Source organism: Micromys minutus (genome assembly GCF_963924665.1).
Source record: "Micromys minutus genome assembly, chromosome: 23".
Classification (NCBI taxonomy): Eukaryota; Metazoa; Chordata; class Mammalia; order Rodentia; family Muridae; genus Micromys; species Micromys minutus.
Window position 1 is genome coordinate 6,914,662 of NC_137958.1, and position 19,383 is coordinate 6,934,044.

Consider the following 19,383-nt stretch of genomic DNA (forward strand, 5'->3'; position numbering starts at 1 on the left):
GTGGCTCACACCTTTAATCCTAGCACTTGGGAGCAGAGGCAGGCGGATCTGAGTTTGAGACCTGCCTGGTCTACAGAGTGGGTTCTAGGACAGCCAGGCATACACAGCACCCTCCCCTCTATAAGACTGTGGAAGTCCTTGGCAGATAGTATGCTAAAAGTACTAAGACAGTACTAACAAAATAAACCAAGACACTAGCCTCTTGGTTCTAATCTCTGACAAAAGCTGGGCAAAGGATGTAAATAAGCTTTTCTTCAAAGTAGATATAAAATGGCCTACAGGAGTGTGGACTCAAAGCCACAATGAGGCTTCACCTCACACCTGTCTGCATGGCTACTGCTTAAAACAAGAGAACAAGTGAAGACAGTGAACAAAAGGGAGCCCTTGTGTAGGCTGGATGAAAACTGGGACAGACAGTATGCAAAACAGTGGGGGAAGTGCCTCAAAAAGCTAAGGATAAAAATGCCATAGGGTACAATGAGCATACTGCTAGAACTGAGGTCGGAGTGCCAGAAACTGCCATTCCCAAGTTCACTACAGCAGCACTCACAAGCACCTGACTGTCCAAATGCACTCAGCACAGGAATGAGATGGGTGGCACCACACTGAGTGACATACACAGAAAGACAGTAGACCTCACTCACCTGCCCACCATCTATAAGACAAACCCACCGCACTGAAGGATAGTTCTGGCACTGTACATCACAGCATGGGGACTACAGCTCACAGCTGTGTCGTGTACTTATGCATACTTGACATTAAGTGACTACCCAAACCCAAGCCACAGTAATAAGGGATAGAAGTGGTCTGGAAATATAGAGGATATATAAGGTTATGACCTTAATGATGGTGACAGTTTCATGTGGGCATACTCACCCCCAAACTCATCAAACTGGACACACTGAAACTGCATAGCTTTGTTTGTCAACCACACAAAGTGGACTAAAATAAGAGATGACTAAACAAGAACGTTTGCTGCTCTTCCAGAGGACAGCTTCACAGCGCTCACAGCATACATATAAGCAAAACACTACACACATAAATAAACCAAGCCAGTTTCTTGACTACATGAAGGTAAAATGGGGATCTAGAAGTATACAGTGATATCAAGTGGTTAAAACAGGTTCTGCTTCCTAATGTAGAGAAATATTAACACATTAGAAACTGTCCAACCTAGAGTCAACACGTGTGTCCTCCATTTGAACATGACCATGGCTTCTTAGTATGCAAAACATTTTGTGTTGTTCAGAAAAGTCACACGATGAAAGGAAGAGTCTGGCGGTGAACCAAGTATGAACAATCTTACACTGTGTCAGCAGCTTCTGGGATGGACCCAAACCAACATCCCATACAGACGCAAGCCAGCCTCTGTGTCAGTGGCAGTGACTCACTACAGAAAATAGCTTCTAAGTTGTTTATTTTTACATAAAATTTACATCTCTATTTTACAGATGACCCTCCCCACTTAAAAGTGATTCTATACGTTTGCTGTTGTTTGAGACAGGCTCTTTAGTTCTAGTATTTGCTGAGGACTGGGCTGGCTGAGAACTGTCAGTGATCTGCTTGTCTCTGCATCCAAAGTGCTGGGGTGAAAGGTGTGCACCACTGCACCCACCTTCTACTTTAGTCCTTAACCTTTGTTAAGAAGCACAGACACACACACACATACACACAAACATAGAATTGGGGCATGACATGGTAACATACGCCTTTAATTCCTTGGGGAATGGGGTGGAGAGGTGAATCTCTTTGACCTCTAACTCAGGACAGACAGGTTACAAGGAGATCCCTGGTGGGGAGGGGGAGGAGATCTAGCTTGGAGAGAACTTGCTGTTCTCCTTAGAGGACCTTAGTTTGGTTCCCACAACACAAATTAGGTTATCTCCCAACCACCTGGAAGTCTAGCTCCAGGATATCCCCCTGTGGCCTTAAAGCACTGTACACATGTCCATACACCACACATTAATAAAACTTAGAAAAGATTAAAAAATGTTTGTGTGTGTAAAGCTGAGGAGACTAGGGTTTGAGCAAGTGTTCTACTACGGAGCTTTACTCCTAACCCCCAAATCCACACACACTGTCCGCTTGATAGAATCCAAATTACCTAGGAGGCAAACCAGAGGGAGAGGCTGGAAGAGTTTCTTGATTGGGCTAATTTAGGTAGAGGCCCACCCTGAACATGGGTGACACCATCCCATAGGCTGAGGGCCTGGACTTAGTGAAGAGGAAGTGAGCTGAGTTCGTGTCTATCTCTGCTTCATGACTGCAGATGCAATGTCACCAGATGCCTTGAGGTCTTGCTGCATGATGCCCCACTATGATATGCATACATAGTATGAGCCCAGGCCACCCTTCCTTACGCTGCTCTTGTCAGGTTTTGTCATAGCAACAAGAACATCAGCAGACACTGCTGGCTCACATGGGGACCTCCTGACTGTTCATGGTCATCTCAAAAACACTGCTACGGGGATGTGCTGTTCAAAACTCTTAACAGAAGGGGTGAATCACACAGACAGGAGCAGCATCCCTTGTCTGTGCCTGCCTGACTGGAAATGACATTCTGCACAGAACACTGCTGGGAGAAAAGGCTCTGATTTAGGATTTTTCTAATTCTATCTAGTTACAATTGCAGGTCAGCGTTAGCCAAGTCCACAGCATTTGAGAAAGCCAACTTTAAGGCTATAAAATTAAGAGGACTCATGGAAGCCTTGCATCCAAGACCATTCCTTCTTCAGACTGTGAGCCTGTGTTATCCCTAACACAATCATTTTATCTCTGTTCTTATCTCTCTTCCTCCCAGCAAGTACAAAATATCTGCCTGAGATTAGTGGGATTGCTGAGTGCAACATAGCAGAGTCTAAGCATCACAGTTTCTTAAGGGGTTTGAACTTTTTTTTTGAGATAGGGCAGCACAATTTGCTCGGGCTGTCTTACAACTCACTCTGTAGACCAGAATGGCCTTCAACTCAGAGATCTGCCTGCCTCTGCCTCCCAAGTGCTGGGATTAAAGGCACGTACCACCATGTGCCCAGCTTAATCCCCATCTTCTCTCCTCCTTTCCTCTGACCTGCTGTATAAATACATATACATTTGCAGTACACAATACAACTCTGGTTCTAAAACTCTGAAAATATAATATTTAAACCATGACAGAGCATAGATTAATTCCTCCTCTTCTTACAGAGGCTGGATGGCCTTGAATTCACAAATCACATCTCTTGATCAAATGTTCCCTTATCCTTTGGCTACATTCTCAGGGTGGCTTTGCCCTGTAAAGACTTAGATGCAAGGCCTGCCCTCTCTCTCAGCAGACTGGCTTCCTCAGCACTCTGGTGAGCCTGTGTGTGCTTCAGTAAGAAGTGGGTAATGAAGAGCTTTAGGCCTTCTCGCAACATTCCGAGCTTTGGGTTGTCAGATACTCTGAAAAGAAATTGAAGACACACAGGTCAGAGAGAAGCTTTTCTTTAGTGCCCAGTGCCCCAAGAAGCAGGACAAAACCTACTTCTAGGCATTTCTTTTGTTTTGTTTTGGGATGATTATTTAAAACCCAGGGTCTTGTATAAGACAGGCACGTGCCTGCTACTGAGACACTCCAACCCTGTGGCTTACTAAAGAAAAATCTCTATTTTTAGGCAGAACCTTGGTATAGTGTCTAAGCTGGGCTCAAACTCCTGGACTTAAAGAATCATCCTTGGCTCAGCCTCTAGAAAAGGTGTAACCACGAGAATGTCACTACACCTGGCTTCTTTTTTTTAAAGGAGAGGGTAACCCAGGATGGCGTCAAATTTGTGACCCCATTGCCTCAGTCTCTGAGGTACTAGTATTGTTGGCATTCGCTGCCATAACTGGTTACATCCAGAATCCATCCATCAATCCACCTATCAACATATCTAGCCATCTTTTTTTTTCTTTTTTCTTTTTCTTTTTGGAGACAGGGTTTCTCTGTGTTCTGGATGCCCTGGAACTTGTTCTGTAGCTCAGGCTAGCCATGAACTCAGAGATTCACTTTTTTTTTCTTTCTTTTTTTTTTTTTTGAGACAGGTCTTACTCTGTATGTTAGTCTGGTTTGAAATTTACTGGGTATACCCGCTTGTATCTTTCTGAGGGCCAAGGATGAGTCTCAGTGGTAGAAGCATATGCTGAGCTTGGGCTCAAGTCTCAGCACCTCATAAGAAGATGAAATGAGCCCAAAGAACAGCTTAGCATATCTATATCTACTCGTCATAAGTCACTGTTCTGTGTCAGGAAAGTCTTGCATTTCTTCAATCTCGTGCACAAACATTAAACCTTAGAATTAGACTGAAACTGTGTACTAGACACAACCCTGGCTTTATAAACCAACAGTAGTGAAATGGGAGTGACCTTCATGTAGGCTCACAGTGCAATCTGTCTTTTTCCCCATGTCCAACCAGGGAACACGAGGCATATACCTTGAAAAAATTGTAGCCAGGTCGTCCTCTTCTGTTTCCATCAAGAGCGCAGTCAACACTCTCCGTAGGAAGTGAACTCTGGGTTTATCCAATTCACTGAATTCAACTACCTAAGGGTCAGGGGATAGGAAAGGATCATCATGCTGATTCAGTTCTACCATGGTTTGTGGACCTTCCTGCTCTCTACAACACTGGCTGTCAGAAGCCAACTGCTTGAAATGGCACAGTATTGTCATTTGCAATTATTGGCAAGGTGGGCGGGTTCCCAGGCTGTGAGCTACAATTCAGTGGGGATCATAGCAACAGGTTATATACACTCCAAACCCAGGGTTGAGTCTTCAGTCCTTCCAAGTAGTTACTCTTCAGTTACAACTCCACACAGAGAATTAGGTTAGCACACAATAAATGTGTTTTCTAGAAAAGCATCAAAAACTGAGCAAAGCATCTCATTTTTAGCAGCAGGACAAACATACTATACTTAGATAAGCACAGCCACCAACAGAGAAAACACAAACTCAAGGTGAATTTGAAGAGAACTTCACAGTGTGCTTTCCTTAACACTTTGGAACACATTCCATCACAAAAGATGTTTTGTCTTGCATCTGACTTCCATTCCAACTTAAATGGCATGGTCATTTTTCCTTCTCTTCTCCAGCTGCTGAGGTTTTAGAGCTTGCCTGTAGTTTTTCCTTCTTAAAATGCTAATAAACTGCCCTTCATCTTATTGGGGAAAAGAAAGAAAGAAAAGCTGCAAGGAGACAGAGTATGGTGACATGGTTCTGCCCAGAAAGGCTGGAGCAATGCCCACATATGCTCTGCTTGCAGATATAGGAATAGGAAAAAGCCTATGAGCAAGGATAAATACTGTTGCTTACCTGAGAAGAGCTGAGGGGTACAAACAAAAGCCCAGGAACAAGGTCAGTGATGTGTTGTGATAGCTACACCTAGTTGTCAACTTGACTACATCTGGAATTAACTAAAATTCCAAAATGGAGGGCTCACCTATAAGGTGTTTTTTTTTTTTTTTTTTTTTTTTGCTTAATTTGAAGTAGGAAGATTCACTTCTAATTAAAATTTTTACTACACCTTTTACTCAAAGCCTATGTAAGGAGGGATCTTTTGCTTTTTGCCTTCATGCCCTGCCTTGCTAACAAGACCATTCCTTCGCTGCCATTAGAGCCTACTTCTTCAGGATTCCAGTGTACACTGAAGACCAGCTGAGACACCAGCCTTGTGGACTGAACAACTACTGGTTCCTGGACTTTATATTTTCACAGATGGCCACTGTTGGACTAGCTGGACTGCAGCCTGTAAGTCCCCTTTCTATATATCATTTGTTTTATAAGTCTGTTACTCTAGAGAACCCTAGCATAAACCCTGCCACACACAACTGGCTCCTGTCTAGTTCTCATGGAAACTGGGAAATTGTGAGCAGAAAGTGTGATGAAAGGCAGGAAGGTCAAATGCACAGGACGCTGCCCTGCAGACCAGCAATGTCACAGGACTCTGAACTTAGCATCTTGACTTGTCTCTGTTTATCTTCTTTAGTCTTGTCAAAAGGGCAGGAATCCCCACCTCCTGTGCTTCACTGTCTTCTGTACTGGTCCCTCAAGGCTTTGAAGGCTCCAAGTGCAGGGGTGGGGAACTCCAAGCCTTATGGTATTTTGCAGTGAAGACCCACAGCTGCATCTTTATATGAAAGTTTGTGCTGGCTCGGTTTATGTCAACTTCACACAAGCTAGAGTCATCTGAGAGGAGGGAAGCTCAATTGAGAGACTGCCCCTAAGATGGACTGTGTGTCAAGAAAAGGAGAGAAAAAAACCACGGGCTGCAGTGATGTAGGAGGGCTCCGCCCATTGTGAAGGAGGCTCTTAGGCTGGCTGTTCTGGGTTCTATAAGACAGCAGGCTGAGCAGAGTACCATCAGGGCCTCTGCATCACGTCCCGTCTCCATGTCCCTGCCCTGACGTCTGGTGACGATGGACTGTGACTGGAGGTAGAAGAGAAACCCCTTCCTCCCCAAGCTGCTCTTAGTATTTGTTTTATCACAGCAACAGTAACCCTGAAACAGAGCTCTACTCCAGGCCATGCTCCCAGATGAGCATGCTAGTGCACCCCTCCCCCCAATGTAAAGCAGAACAAAACAAAATAATCCAAACCTAACTGGACACTACAACTCTTAAGTAAATTTGTAGAATGTGTTGATTAGATATTTTCTGTGATGACTACTATAATAAAAAACACTTCATAGCTGGTGTGTGTATGTATGTGTACGTGCCTTTAATCTCAGTACTTGGGAGGCAGAGGCAGGCGGATCACTGAGTTCAAAGCCAGCCTGGTCTACAGAGCGAGTTCCAGGACAGCCAAGACTACACAGAGAAACCCTGTCACCGCACCAACCCATAGCCCTCAAATTTCAGAATCTCAAAAATTACATTTTAAAATCTAGCAAATAAACTAATTTATACTGTCTTAGCTGCTTATACTAATTTCTTATATTATACAAACCTTTAAAACAGAAAGTGGAAGTGATTTTGTCTTCAACAAGTGTGCCAGCAGATGAACCAGATTTGAGAACTTAGTGTCTGGTAAATTTTCTAAGTCCCGAAATTTGTCCCATATGCTGAACTGGAAAGTCATCTGGTTAACAGTAAAGAAGAAAAAAGTTAAAATGCAACAAATCATTGGAACAGCTTACCAGACTTGTATTTTAAGGGTACTCTACTTCTTAGTCACTTGTTGTCAATAACCCAGTTCCTGGGAATAGGAACAACTTCCCTGTCTTCCTGACATCATCATAGAAATCAATTTTGAAGTTTTGTCCCACATGTCAACACAGCTTTGAAGAAAGGCTGTTAGTGCCTTAAAACACCAGAGACATTCAGCTAGAAGGCCACAATCGTTCCAGCTGTGACAGACAAGCTGTCTTGAGCTGGATCCTTGTTACCTTGCCCCACTGTCCCATCTTCTCTTCAATGCAGGTCTGGCTGCTAGTATGGATGTGACCCATGATAGGGACATGTGACTCCTGGTAATGAGCCTGGCAGATGTACCGCTGATCTTACGTTACCTGGAATCTCCTTTCATAGCCACAGAACTTGCTAGCCAGGAAAGCATAGAAAGGGTTGTAGGTTTTCTCTTGCAGGCAGCAATCCATGAGGATATGAACTATCTCTCTCTCCTGCTGGTCCTTCAGCCCAAGCCTGTAGACAGACAAAGAACATATTCTTTCAATTTTTTAAAACATTTTATTGATTCTTTGTTAATTTCATATCATATACCCCAATTGCACTCATCTTTTCATCCCTTTGTCCAGCCCTTGCGATCACCCACCCCCCCAAAAAAGAATTAAACCAAACAAACAAATCATCTTGTGGTTGGGGCTGCAGTGTGTCATGGTCTGGTTCCAGCACTGTTCTGGCTAGATCACCCAATGAACCAGCTGTCAAGGGGCAGGGGCAGCTGTCCTGTTCTTATGTCCTGTGGCTGGCTCACATGTGTCTTGGTCACTAGGATCAGCTCTACTGTGCTGTCCAGGAGAGGTGCAGAGCCTACTGAGTGCTGAGGCTCATAAGGAGCAGGCCCAGCTCTCCTACCTGGTGCAGATGGTGAGGGGTGGGTGGTGAGGTCTGATTTTAGCTCTTCCCTATCTTGAGGAGACCAGTGGCAAATGAGTTGGTCAAGATGATGGTGGCAGCTACATATTGGGCCACAGTCCAGTTTTGTTCCTAGCTTCTTCAGGCCTCAGATTTTTTTTTCAGTAACATGGCCTAATGTGTAAGGCACAACACAACTTCCAAGCTGTATATTAGTTACAAAGCTAAGGACTGGTTTATACTGTTACACAGCTGTGAAGTTCAAGACCAGCTTAAGCTGTATAAGGAGACCTGTCTCAAACCCCCAAAATACCCCTTTCTCCAGGTAAAGCTCACAGCAATATCCATTCTGTTCCTTGTACAGTCTTGTGAGTGTGGACAGTCCCACAGTGTTTGCTAGCAGACACCACAGTGGAAACACAGCAAGTTCCACAGCCACTACACCTCCTTCCTTTCTCTGCAGTAGGCACTCTCCTTGAAACAGAGGCCACCCAGGATGTATTTTCTGAGCCTCTAGGTCTGCTATATAAACATGTCAACAGTCATGAAGTGAAGACTGACTCCTTGTCCTGGGCAGAGAATCCTTTAGAACCACCTGTGCTGGTGTGAGTCTTGGTGCTCAGTCTTCTATGGAAGTTGATTAACAAGTATCCGAGGCACCAAGAGGACCCATAGCTGATGTTTACCCAACAGTGGAAGAACATATAGCCTTTGAGTTTTTGGCAATTAAAGCAATTGATTTGCCTTTCTTCCTGTGACGGAACTGGGGAGGCTTATTAAGAGTAGAACCAACCGCTCTGTGCAATATATTTCAGCTGTACTAATCAATCCATGGGGTTAAATATCCACAAGAATAGAGATTAAATAAAAGAAAAGAAAACAAAATTGCAATGCTGGAATGCTGGACTCCGGGGCCTCACACTGTTGAGTTACAGTCCCAGCTAGGCTAATGATTTTTCATGAACAGAAGTTGGGTGGGCAGGGAGTTGCTAAGTGTGGTATGCTTTTTCCTAGCCTGCTTGGAAGCACGATTCTCCAGCTTTAGCCTCCCAAGTGTTAGGGTAACAGGTTGCACCACCATGCCAGCACTGATTAGGAAACTGTATACATTCAGCATACAGTAAGGTTTCAGAAACAGAAGCTTGAAGTTTTCAAATCAACAAGGCCCAGCTCAGTAACCCAATCATCAGACCTGCACTTATTTCTAAGTTTGAACCAGATAAAGGAAGCGGTTAATATTCAATTGTTTTAGAAAGACAGAGATAACAATTCTCAACAACCAACAGCCCTAACAGAGTAATCAGGTGGCTGGCTACCAAACACTACGAGTCAAACTCAAATCTTGGCACTACACAGCACCATTTACCAAGGACATACTAGTAGGAATCAATGTGTTATGAGGGTCACATGGGACCTGAAACCCAGGTAAGAGGGCAGTAACAGGAAAGACTCAGTTGCTCAAATTATCTAAAAGCTAAAACCAAGATCAACTTCTGTCATGTCTATTACATAAAAACCAAAATGTTCCCACCAATGCGTACTTCAGCAGCTTCTCAAAGGCGTCCAAGAAGTCCTCACTTGTCATTATAGTGCAGAAGATGTTCCTCCTGACATCAGTGTTCATTCTCTGCTTCCTTGCGAGCTCCAGCATCCGAGAGCTGACCTACAAAGAGAAAGGTCAATGCCCAGACCGTTCCACTCAATGAAAGCAGTCTCCTCAGAGACAGGACACTGTTCTAGCATGTGTCTAGACTTGAATTTCTGAAGAGTAACATTCACATTTGAACACATGTGACTGTAAATTGTGTGTACATATGTGCATGTAAATACCAAGTCTGTATGTTTGGGGAAAATCTGCAAAAGGAGAAAAGCTCCGTGCAAGCCTTTTTAGGGGGTGGGTAAAATCTGTGCAACAGATGAAGACAAAGTTCAGATACAAGCTACTGCCAGAGCCTGGGAGCCACAACTACCAAGTGAGATGAGGGTTCCCAGGCAGGAAAGACATGGACACTGGAGTTACAATTTGAATCCACAGTAGGGCGTAGAACCTATACCTTTTGGGAACAGCATGTTGCAAGTTCAAACAACAGCTCCTATCAAATGAGTTTTGCTTTCATATCTCTCATTCAATTTCTAGATTTTGTTTGAATTAGGGTTGAAACTTAAAAATTCTTAAGAAGCAGAGAAACTAAATGTCACTCATAGGTTGACATGAGTTATTTCTATGAAGCTTCCTAATAATCCTGTGTGGTACATTTCAAGAACACTCAGGATTAATAGGAGCTACTTTAAGCAGAATAGACTTCTGATGCACCAGGGTACCCATAGCCAGGCAGCCAACAGAGACTTCATACCGTGCCTGCAAGTGGCTTCTGCTGCTGTGTGTGGTGACTGTTGTCAATCATTGGGGTCCCACTCCATGCAGACCCCACAATCCACCAGCGACCAGTCTGCTCTGCATTCAAAATGCCATCCCAGGAGATGCGAAGCTGAGTCTCAGAACCTGAGCAAGCATTTCGAACCTGATTAAAAGAAAAGGCTTCATGAAGTGCTTCAGCTGATTCACACCTGCACGTCTGTCATGATTTGTTTGGTGTACTATGGAAATGAATCAGACAACTGATTGGAAAAATGCCAGAAAGAGCCATCCCTTATGTGTTGTGTGTAAAGTCTGTGGGTTCACCATTCAGCTGTGTGTGACTTGGGATCTGCACTAATGACTATGCAACTAGAGACTCAGAATGACCATGACCATCTTGTGCTATCAGGACTACAGGCTGACCACTCAAGGAGAGCTTCCTGGTTCCTGGCCTTCTGAGTCCAACAGAAGAAGCCATCAAACAGCCTGAGCTTAGCACCTCAGGAGACTCAAACTGGGTACTCAACTAATTCGATGGAATCATCCCTATTGATGTACAGCCCCACCCCACCCGACCTTGGTTGTCGTCTCCTTCTCCTTCTCCTTCTTTTCTTCTTCCTCCTCCTATTTTTTTGGTTTTTCAAAACAGAGTTTCTCCGTGTAGCCTTGACTGTTCTAGAACTCACTCTGTAGACCAGGCTGGCCTCGAACTCAGAGATCTACGTTGCTTCTGCCTCCCAAGGGCTGGGCTTCAAGATGTGTGTCACCCATTGTAGCAGATGTGCAGCCTTGTCTTTATGTAGGTCCCCCAACAACTGGAGCTGGGCTGTCCCCGAATCTGCTGACTGCCTGTGGATCTTGTTCCGTTCCCCTAAGACACCTTGTTTGGCCTCAGTGAGAGAAGATGTGCCTACTTCTGTGCCATTACGGGGTGATACTCAGGGGTGCCTCCCACTTCTCAAAGAAGGGGATAGGGGAGGGGCTATGTGGAGGGAGCTGGGAAGAAGAGGGGGCTACAACTGGAATGTAAAGTGAATAAATAAATGGGGAAAAAGGTGTATGCCATTACCGCCTGGCTAGATGTAGTTTCTAAGACTTGTGCTGAACATAGCCTAAACCATTGTCATGATGGGTCCATAATGGCATGGAGGTTCAGGACAAACCAGAATAGGTGTCACTCACCAGAGTTCTCTGTAACTTCTTCAGCTTCTCCACAGGCTCAGGATTATAGCCAGGGATTTTACGCATGTCATTGTTCTTCAGAGCCAGCATTGTTTCCAACATAAATCGTACCTTAAGGGAAAAGAAACCCACCAAACTCATCACTAACAGTCACTGATAAGTGAGGTTGGTAAGGAATCCGTCACAGCTGAAGCAGAGACACCACTGCTGAGAACACTGACAGCTGAAGGCTGTGTTACCTTCAACACGGCATTCAGGGATAGTTTTTAAAATGGTAGGGTCTCAAACCATGGCACTATCCACAGGCTCCTCCTCCACTCCCACAAACAACCCTAAGGTATGACGGTGACCCACTATCCTTCATGGCAAACCCTCCCTCAAGACTTGATCTAGATGCCAACTTGACTATTCAGAAGTAGGGTCATCTTCCGTTCCAGCCTCACCTCTTCCAAACTCCGTGGCAGGAAAGTTACTTCTGGATCCTAAGGCTACATCCACTGCCACCATACTCACACATGCTACTTTTGTTTCAAGATTCTTTCCAGGCTCTGGACACCTCCCACCATTCTACACTGGGGTCAAAGTGGGCCAGCACAGTACAGTATCTGCCAATCAACTATCTGGGCAGATCTTCATCTACCCACAGACAAAACCTGGGTCCCTGGACCCATGTGTGAGGCTTTGGACCTATCTTCTCTCTGGCAAAGGCTCCAGGCTCTCACACTGGTGCTCTTCAATAGATCTCTTTCTTTCTGACGGTTTCTCAGGTACTGTCCTAACCCCTCACGTGAGGTGGGACCTATTTTACAGGAGGGAAACTGGCTGGTAAGACCCAAGTCTCTGCTGCTCAGAAGCAGTGCCACACATCCAACCCAAGCTGACACCCAAGCCTCCTGGGAAATAACTTCCAGGAGGACAAAGAAATCCTTTATAGTCATAAAATATGTATGAGTTCTTAATGAAGAAACAAGGTTCAAGCAGGGTATGGTGGTACACACATGTAACCCCAGCACTCAGAAAAGGATCATGAGTTTGAGGCTAGCCTGGGCTATATTGTGGGACACCCATTTCAAAAATTCAAGGAAACAAAAACAACCCCCACCAAACCAAGGTCAGTTTGCAGAGTAAGGACAAAGCCACAGCAGCAGATAAGGCAGAAAAAAATGGAGCACTGGGCACGGATGCTCTGTCCAGCCAGACACTCCTTTGCATTCTGTCATCTGTGCTTCATGGACAAGCAGCGCTCCTACCCTGTTCTGGTCCTGAAACTTGCTGCCTGCACCACTGGCCTGGGCCTGGGCTTCTGTGATCAGTTCCTTAAGTGACAGGGCGTCATCTTTTCTCAGTGCAAAGCCCACAGTCTTCAGCATCAACAGGATCAGCTCAATGTCTTTTTCCGTAAAAGTTCCGACAAGCTTCTTTAAAATGTCAAAGATGAGGAGAGACTGTACCACGTGGAAGTTGTACAAATGGGCAATCATGGTAAAGAGGTTGTCCAGTTCTTTCCCCTCACCTCCATCCCTATAGACATCATCAAACTTCTTCACCACAGCCTCAAGGAAGCAAGCACCAACCTAAAGAAGATGGAAGAAACATCATCATGTCCTCCTGGGATCTGCCTAAAAACTAGAATACCTGCACAGTGCAGCATGAATACAGGTAGGACAGGAGCTCCAGCAGGCTTCACATACAGATGAGAGGATTCTGGGTAACACACATAGTACTGAGTGCTTGCCTCAGCACACAAATCTTTTCTGTAAAGATACTTTCATTTTTTTAGAATCAACAACAAAGTGGTTTTCAGCCAGACTGTGACTCCCTAGAAAAATTATAAAAAATGTGCCAGTGAGATGGCTTGGCATAGAGGAGCTTGCTTCCCACCTGACAACCTGAGTTTGATGTCAGAATCCGTGTAAAGATAACCAGGCTAAGAACTAGCAGAGGCCTGATGAGGTTGGACAAGGCCACTATGGTAGTCCCCTTGATGTAATGTATGTTTTGGGGAAGGAGGAGGCCAGGGCTTGGATCTGTGATGGTTCTGATCAAAGGCATGAATCCTAAAAGCAGAAACTGTAGTGACTGACCCTCCTGCTGGTAGCATTATCTTGTGACTATTTTCTTTTGCAGGACATCCAGCTTTGAGATGAGTGAGGGATCTGGACAGACTGGCAGGGAAGTATCACTGGTATGATTCCCAGCATTTGGTCTGGGTCTCCAGGGTAAGTAGGTTGTAGGCAGCTGGTCAAAACCTGGTTCAGTGTCAGTAGACGTGCAGAGTGACTGTAAAATTCAGATTAGGTATGACACACAGGACAAAGGAGGGCTGAGGAGATCCACAGGCAGCTCAGAGTATAATGGGCAAGTCCACACAGTATTGTTGGACCGTAAAAGAACGGAGCTGAAGAACCCAGAAAAGACACAACAGACTGGCAATACTGATTTCTGGAAGCCAAAACTAAAGGCTTGAGGCTTGATTCCCACTTCAGGTTTTCTCATTTTAGAAAAACCTAAGAAATCCCTCCTACGGCAGCATGTCATCTTATGCTCATGCACAGTGTTAACCAAGACAAAATTCTGCAGAGAGCAAGAAGCACTGAGACACTAATTCAGGTATGTTTTCAGCACATAAATAGGTCAAATTATATAACAGGCCAAAACTTAAACTCTATTATTCCTTTAAAATTAAACATATTATTATAACTCAGAAATGTGAACAAATATCATGTTGTTAATACTGACTCTGATACGTTTATTTCAGCACAGATCTGTAAAGGCCTGGATGTTAAGTGCTTGAGGGAAAAGTAGCTGAGAATATCTTTAACAATTTTTTCCCTTCCCTGAGTTCCTGAGAGCTTTTTCTCAGCACAGTTTAATGGAAACCAGCATCCTGAGAGCATAGCATATCTGGCACAAGCTTTAGTGAATGCCATTAGCTAAAGTACTATAATGACTTCCCCTCGAACAAGTTATCTCATTGTCCTTCATGCTATTAGCAAAGGTTTAAATGGGAAGTAAGACCAATAATTTCAGGTTTTCAAATCAAGTAAATTCCTGATGTGCTGTGGTGGTCACATCTATGACTTTTAAAATAACTCACTGAAATGTCATTTGCACTAAAATCACTTTGATGAAGTCTGCGGAACTGTCCCAGTGTGGTAGAGGATGGGAGAACCACCACAGCAGTCACAGACCCGTGTCAATTACTGTGATTATGGGGCAGCACAAGGAGAGCTGTCCAGGCATCCATTACGCTTTGTAATGGCAAGAAAATGGACTCAGACATTCCCATGTAAAAATAAGCATAGCCCTTGGCGGGGCGTGCTGGGGGGAGATGACCACAGAAGCACACTTCCTGAGGTAGCCAGGGCAGATCTTGCACAGCAAGGTTGCTGATGCAGTTGGGCCACACTGTCCTACATTATTCTAGATGACATAGTTAGGGTGTAGAGAAAAGGCGCAGATTTACCTCTATTCCAACCGTGTGGTGGAGGATGCTGACTAAGAAGACATGCTCCATCATCAGTCTGCTGGGCATGGCTGAGGCGGTGACACAGGCATCCATGAGGGCAGCGGTCAGGGTATCGTTCATGTGCTTCCTGCTGTGAGTCATGTATAGCTCCTCTAGCTGCCCACTTATAGAAGCCATGTTTGGTTCACTCAACCTGCAGTGGAACGTGAGCAAAGTGTTACCAGTGCATTCTATTTTATGTGTTTTTCTGACTTTGCCATAAAAACCTGGTGAATACTGCTCATAACACACTCTAGAATCCTGGAATAATGTCCGTTGTCTTTTAGCAGAAGGCAGTCACTGAAGCATCCCCTGGGACCCTCCCTCAGTCTGTACATATGCCCACAGGTAGTCTCAGCTAATATCGCTTAGAGGCAGTGATCACTCCTAGGTGGTGAGTTAAGAAAAAAGACGAATTTGTTTCATTTCATTTCATTCACAACCACACACAGTTCCTAAATCCATTGTGTACTGTGCTTAAAACTGAATCTGCTGTCAAAACAACAGGTAATGGAGAAGTTACAGGATATCACGGCTTTAATGAAGAAGAAATAAAAAGCAGAGTAGAGAAAGGCGATGTGACAGAACAGCCACGCACCCTGATATCAGTAGCAGTGACCTAAATCTTCAGGCAACAAACTGCAGAGACTCCGTCTCAATCTCTCTCCTCTGGGATTCCAGGCAAGTACCACCGCCTCTAGTTTATGCAGTCTAGTAAGCAAGGGAGGGCTTTGTGCATGCTTGATGAGTACTCTATGAACTTAGGCGCACCACCAGCTCTCCCTCTGTTTTGTTTTTAACTGTAGTCTAGCCTGGGAGAGATCCCTCTAAGGACTTCCCTACACTGTCTTCGTAATTCCCAGTAATCTACAATAACAAGTTAAGCAACAAAAGAACAATAGATATTTGAAATCTGACAAAATTGGATGAGATGCTAGAGGCCAGGACAGTGGTCATGGGGCTTGGAAGAGGAAGCTGAAGGAACCTGAATGAGGGACATAAAGAAGTGGAGTAGGCTTTAGAAAAGTGATCCCAATTCATTTGTTAAGACTAGAGAGCCAACAAGGAAAGGTAAGTGACAAATTCCCACCTGTGTGGCTTCTAATGAACCTTCTGATGCTTTATTTTTAAAAAGAACAATTAAAGAAAAACACAGATGGTGACTCAAGGGCTGAGGACCCTGTTTACCACTAGATGAATTCACTTCTGCAGGCCAGGCCTAGAGACCCCAGCCAGGCCACTCCTAGGAGGACAGAGTCATGACCTGTTCCTTCCTGCTTCTCAGAAGGACCCTGTGGCCTGTCTTCAAACACGGAAAGGGCAACATCAAACAGCTGAGCATCCTACCTCTTCAAGTTTAAGTGCGATTATGTCACACCAAGAATAAGGATCCGCATAGTCCTAAGCCCCCCGTCGTTTGCTTTTCGTATAGTTTCTAGAGCTAAGTGATAGAGCTCATCACGTTTCTGTAAGTTTACCTGTTAATTAAGCCTTTGACATGTTTCTTGAGCCTGTCTAGCTCTTCTTTCTTGTGGACATCTACCGTTTCCTCACTCCTCAACCGAGGAGGGATGTACTTTTCACCACTTTCAACACAGTGACTCTCCTTGAAAACAGGAATAAAATTGCAAACAAAAATTTACAGTGGAAAAAATCCAGTATTTGTTGCTGTTACTTACTCCAAATATGAACCCATTACAACTTGGAGTGGCTGTCATCACAGGATACTGCCGTTTAACGAAGTGAAGCTCTTTGAATGCTTAGAATGACCTGGGTCAGCCTGTTCCTCAGCAGGCTCTGGCTGCCACTGTGTTTATGCGAACAGTTTTCTACTCTGCCCCTCCACTCCCTTTGGAATGACAGCCCAGAAGGCCTACAGGTTGGTTGTGCCGTACCTGATGTTCTATGTCATCTTCCGAAGAACTTTCGCTCTTTTCTACAACTTCTGCAAAACGCACTTTCTTATTCCCTTTATTTCCTCGAGTCCCACTTTCGGCTTCGCCTTCCCTTTCAGAGGTGACATCTTCCTGGTCCTCCTGCTGCACTTCCGAGTCTGGGTCCTCCTCACTTTCTTCAGAATTGCTCTCTAGCTCACTCTCCAACACTGTCTGTCCCGTCTCCACCCTTTCTTCCTCCTCTTCCTCGCTGCTTTCGTACAGGCCGCCGCTTTTCCCACATTCCAGGGCCCCCAGGATGTAGTCCAGACCGTCGCGCGCGAAGCTGAGCGGCACCGAGCTACCATTGCCCTTCTTCTTACGCTTGTGGAGGCCGAGGCATCGTTCCAGCTTTCGGATCTCTCGGTCCTCCTCCTCGTTGGCCGCTAGAAGTGCCCGCTTCCGGGCAGAGGCGGTGGCGGGACCAGGCTTTCCGGGAGAACCTTTAGCCTTGGTCTGAGTGGAAGTCCCTGTAGCCTTGGCACTCTTAGCCTTAGGCTGGGTCGCCGAGGCCTTGGTGTTGGCAGAGGGAGCATCGGCCTTGGCAGGGGTTGCTGTGGCCTTGGCGGGGGTCGGTCTCATCTCAGTGGGTGGTCGAGTCTCCCGGCCACCGTTAAGGCCGACACTCCCCTCTTGATCCCCTGACCCGGAGCCTACCGTCCTCTGCAGGCGCCGCGCTTTCCTCAGATGTCGCTTCGCCTTACGGAGCTCCTTGCGGCTTTTTCGGCCGCCGGGCCGGGAGCTCGCCACAGCGTTGCGGCTCTCGTAGGCTTCGCTCTCGGAGGTAGCCCGCACGAAGCCCTCCACGGCCAGTCGCAGCCGTTTCAGCGGTCCCTCCCCGCCGCCGGGTCCGCGACGGACGCCGCTACGCTTCGGGCGAACCATGATTCTGTGCTCTACACCATAGCCCGCATGCCTCCGGACGCCGCTAACTTCCGGGATGCTCCACGGCATCACTTCCGGCAGGGGCGGGACTTCCGGACGAGTGCTCCTTTAGACTAAAAGCTGAGGCTGGGGAGCTCCCCTCTGCTGGTCGGAGGGCTACAGTCACAGACACTAATAAAGTCCTCTAAAATCTGAAGCTCTTGCACTTTGTTCTAAGGAAATCACCCTAGGTATGGCTGTAGCATAAATCTTCACACATTCTTACATTTTAGTGCATGTATCTGTATCCAAGGGAAGGCAGTCAAAGCTGTTTCTGTGTGTGTGTGTTCTCCTTGGAGATATTTTCTCAGTTTGTAGCCCAGGCTGACCTTGAACTCTTGGGCTCAAGAACTCTTCAGCTGAGTGTTCCACGTAGCTAGAACTCCAGGTCCACAGCATTGCACCTGGCTAGTAATTTCCAATATTTTTATATTAGAAATGACGCTATAATAAATATCTTTGAATTTATAGAATGTTATGTTTTAAGAAGAGAACCTTAAGGTCACATGTTAAGAAGGGTTATTTCTGAAGTAAAGAGTCTGTCTTTTTGTAATGAATGTGACGATACTGCTGACCTTATAGGGCATAAATGAAGATTAGGTGGGATAATGGGTGTAGAGAGCTTAGGAAAATGATTGATCCATGCTGAATACATGTCTATAGAGTTCTGAGCTGACAAGGTTACTGTTATCACTGTTTGCAATAGTGCAGATCACGTTTGAGTTGCACAATTTGTGAATATAGGGAAGGTACAGCCACGGAGTCTTCACCAATGATATCAAAGAAGAGAGTGAATTCTCTAGAATCTCAAGTGATCCCAAGAGAATTGCTTGAAGGGGAATGGGGAAGGGTGCTGACTAGAATGGGAGGGCAGGTCCTGTTTGGAAAAGTATGAGCTGTGGTGGTCGCTGTACTGGATGGTCTTTTGTAAACTTGACACAAGCTGGGATCGTCTGGGTAGAGGGAACCTCTATTCAGCAGACTGGCCTGTAGGCAAATCTTTGAGGCATTTTGTTGTTGTTAAATATTGGTTTAGGAAGGTCTGCCCCACTCTGGGTGCTACCATGCCTGCCCAAGTGATCAGGGAGAGGTATAGAAAGTATAAGTGTTATGGAATTTGTGACTTCTGGGAAAAGGCCATAAACTCAATCAAAATAGATTTATTAATTATTTGCTAGCAGGATGAACACTCTCTAAGCCATACTTTAAATTGCTGTGAAGAATGGGCATGAGAAATGTTTTTTTAAAAGCTAAAACCATAATAAGATCTTCAATATCTATGAAAGCAAGCAAAAAACAAGACTGTCCTGCCTAGCTAACTGGTAAAGGCAACTCAAAACCATCTTTGGATATTTGTGTAAGTAAGTTACAGGAGCAAAAACAAAAGCAGTTAGTCAGATCATAACAAATAGATAAGTCATGGCTGCACATTTTTTTGGGTGGGAGTGGGG

At 45.2% G+C, this 19,383-nt stretch overlaps 1 protein-coding gene across 2 annotated transcripts; it reads right to left on the reverse strand.

The window, feature by feature from the left end:
- Nucleotides 1-1,419: 1,419 nt before the first annotated feature.
- NOM1 (nucleolar protein with MIF4G domain 1) lies at nucleotides 1,420-17,917 on the reverse strand. Of its 2 annotated transcripts, XM_080936473.1 has the most exons (11): nucleotides 16,970-17,917; nucleotides 16,553-16,680; nucleotides 15,033-15,228; nucleotides 12,817-13,140; nucleotides 11,567-11,677; nucleotides 10,380-10,547; nucleotides 9,567-9,688; nucleotides 7,500-7,632; nucleotides 6,938-7,069; nucleotides 4,431-4,540; nucleotides 1,420-3,420 (listed from the first exon to the last, which is right to left on the reverse strand). In XM_080936473.1, the coding sequence occupies exons 1-11, from the start codon at nucleotides 17,891-17,893 to the stop codon at nucleotides 3,246-3,248; spliced, it is 2,523 nt and encodes an 840-aa protein (XP_080792599.1). In that variant the 5' UTR covers nucleotides 17,894-17,917; the 3' UTR covers nucleotides 1,420-3,245. The 2 variants fall into 2 exon arrangements, with proteins under 2 accessions (XP_080792599.1, XP_080792600.1); XM_080936474.1 differs by lacking the exons at nucleotides 1,420-3,420; nucleotides 4,431-4,540 and having other exon boundaries at nucleotides 6,949-7,069; nucleotides 9,557-9,688.
- Nucleotides 17,918-19,383: the final 1,466 nt, after the last annotated feature.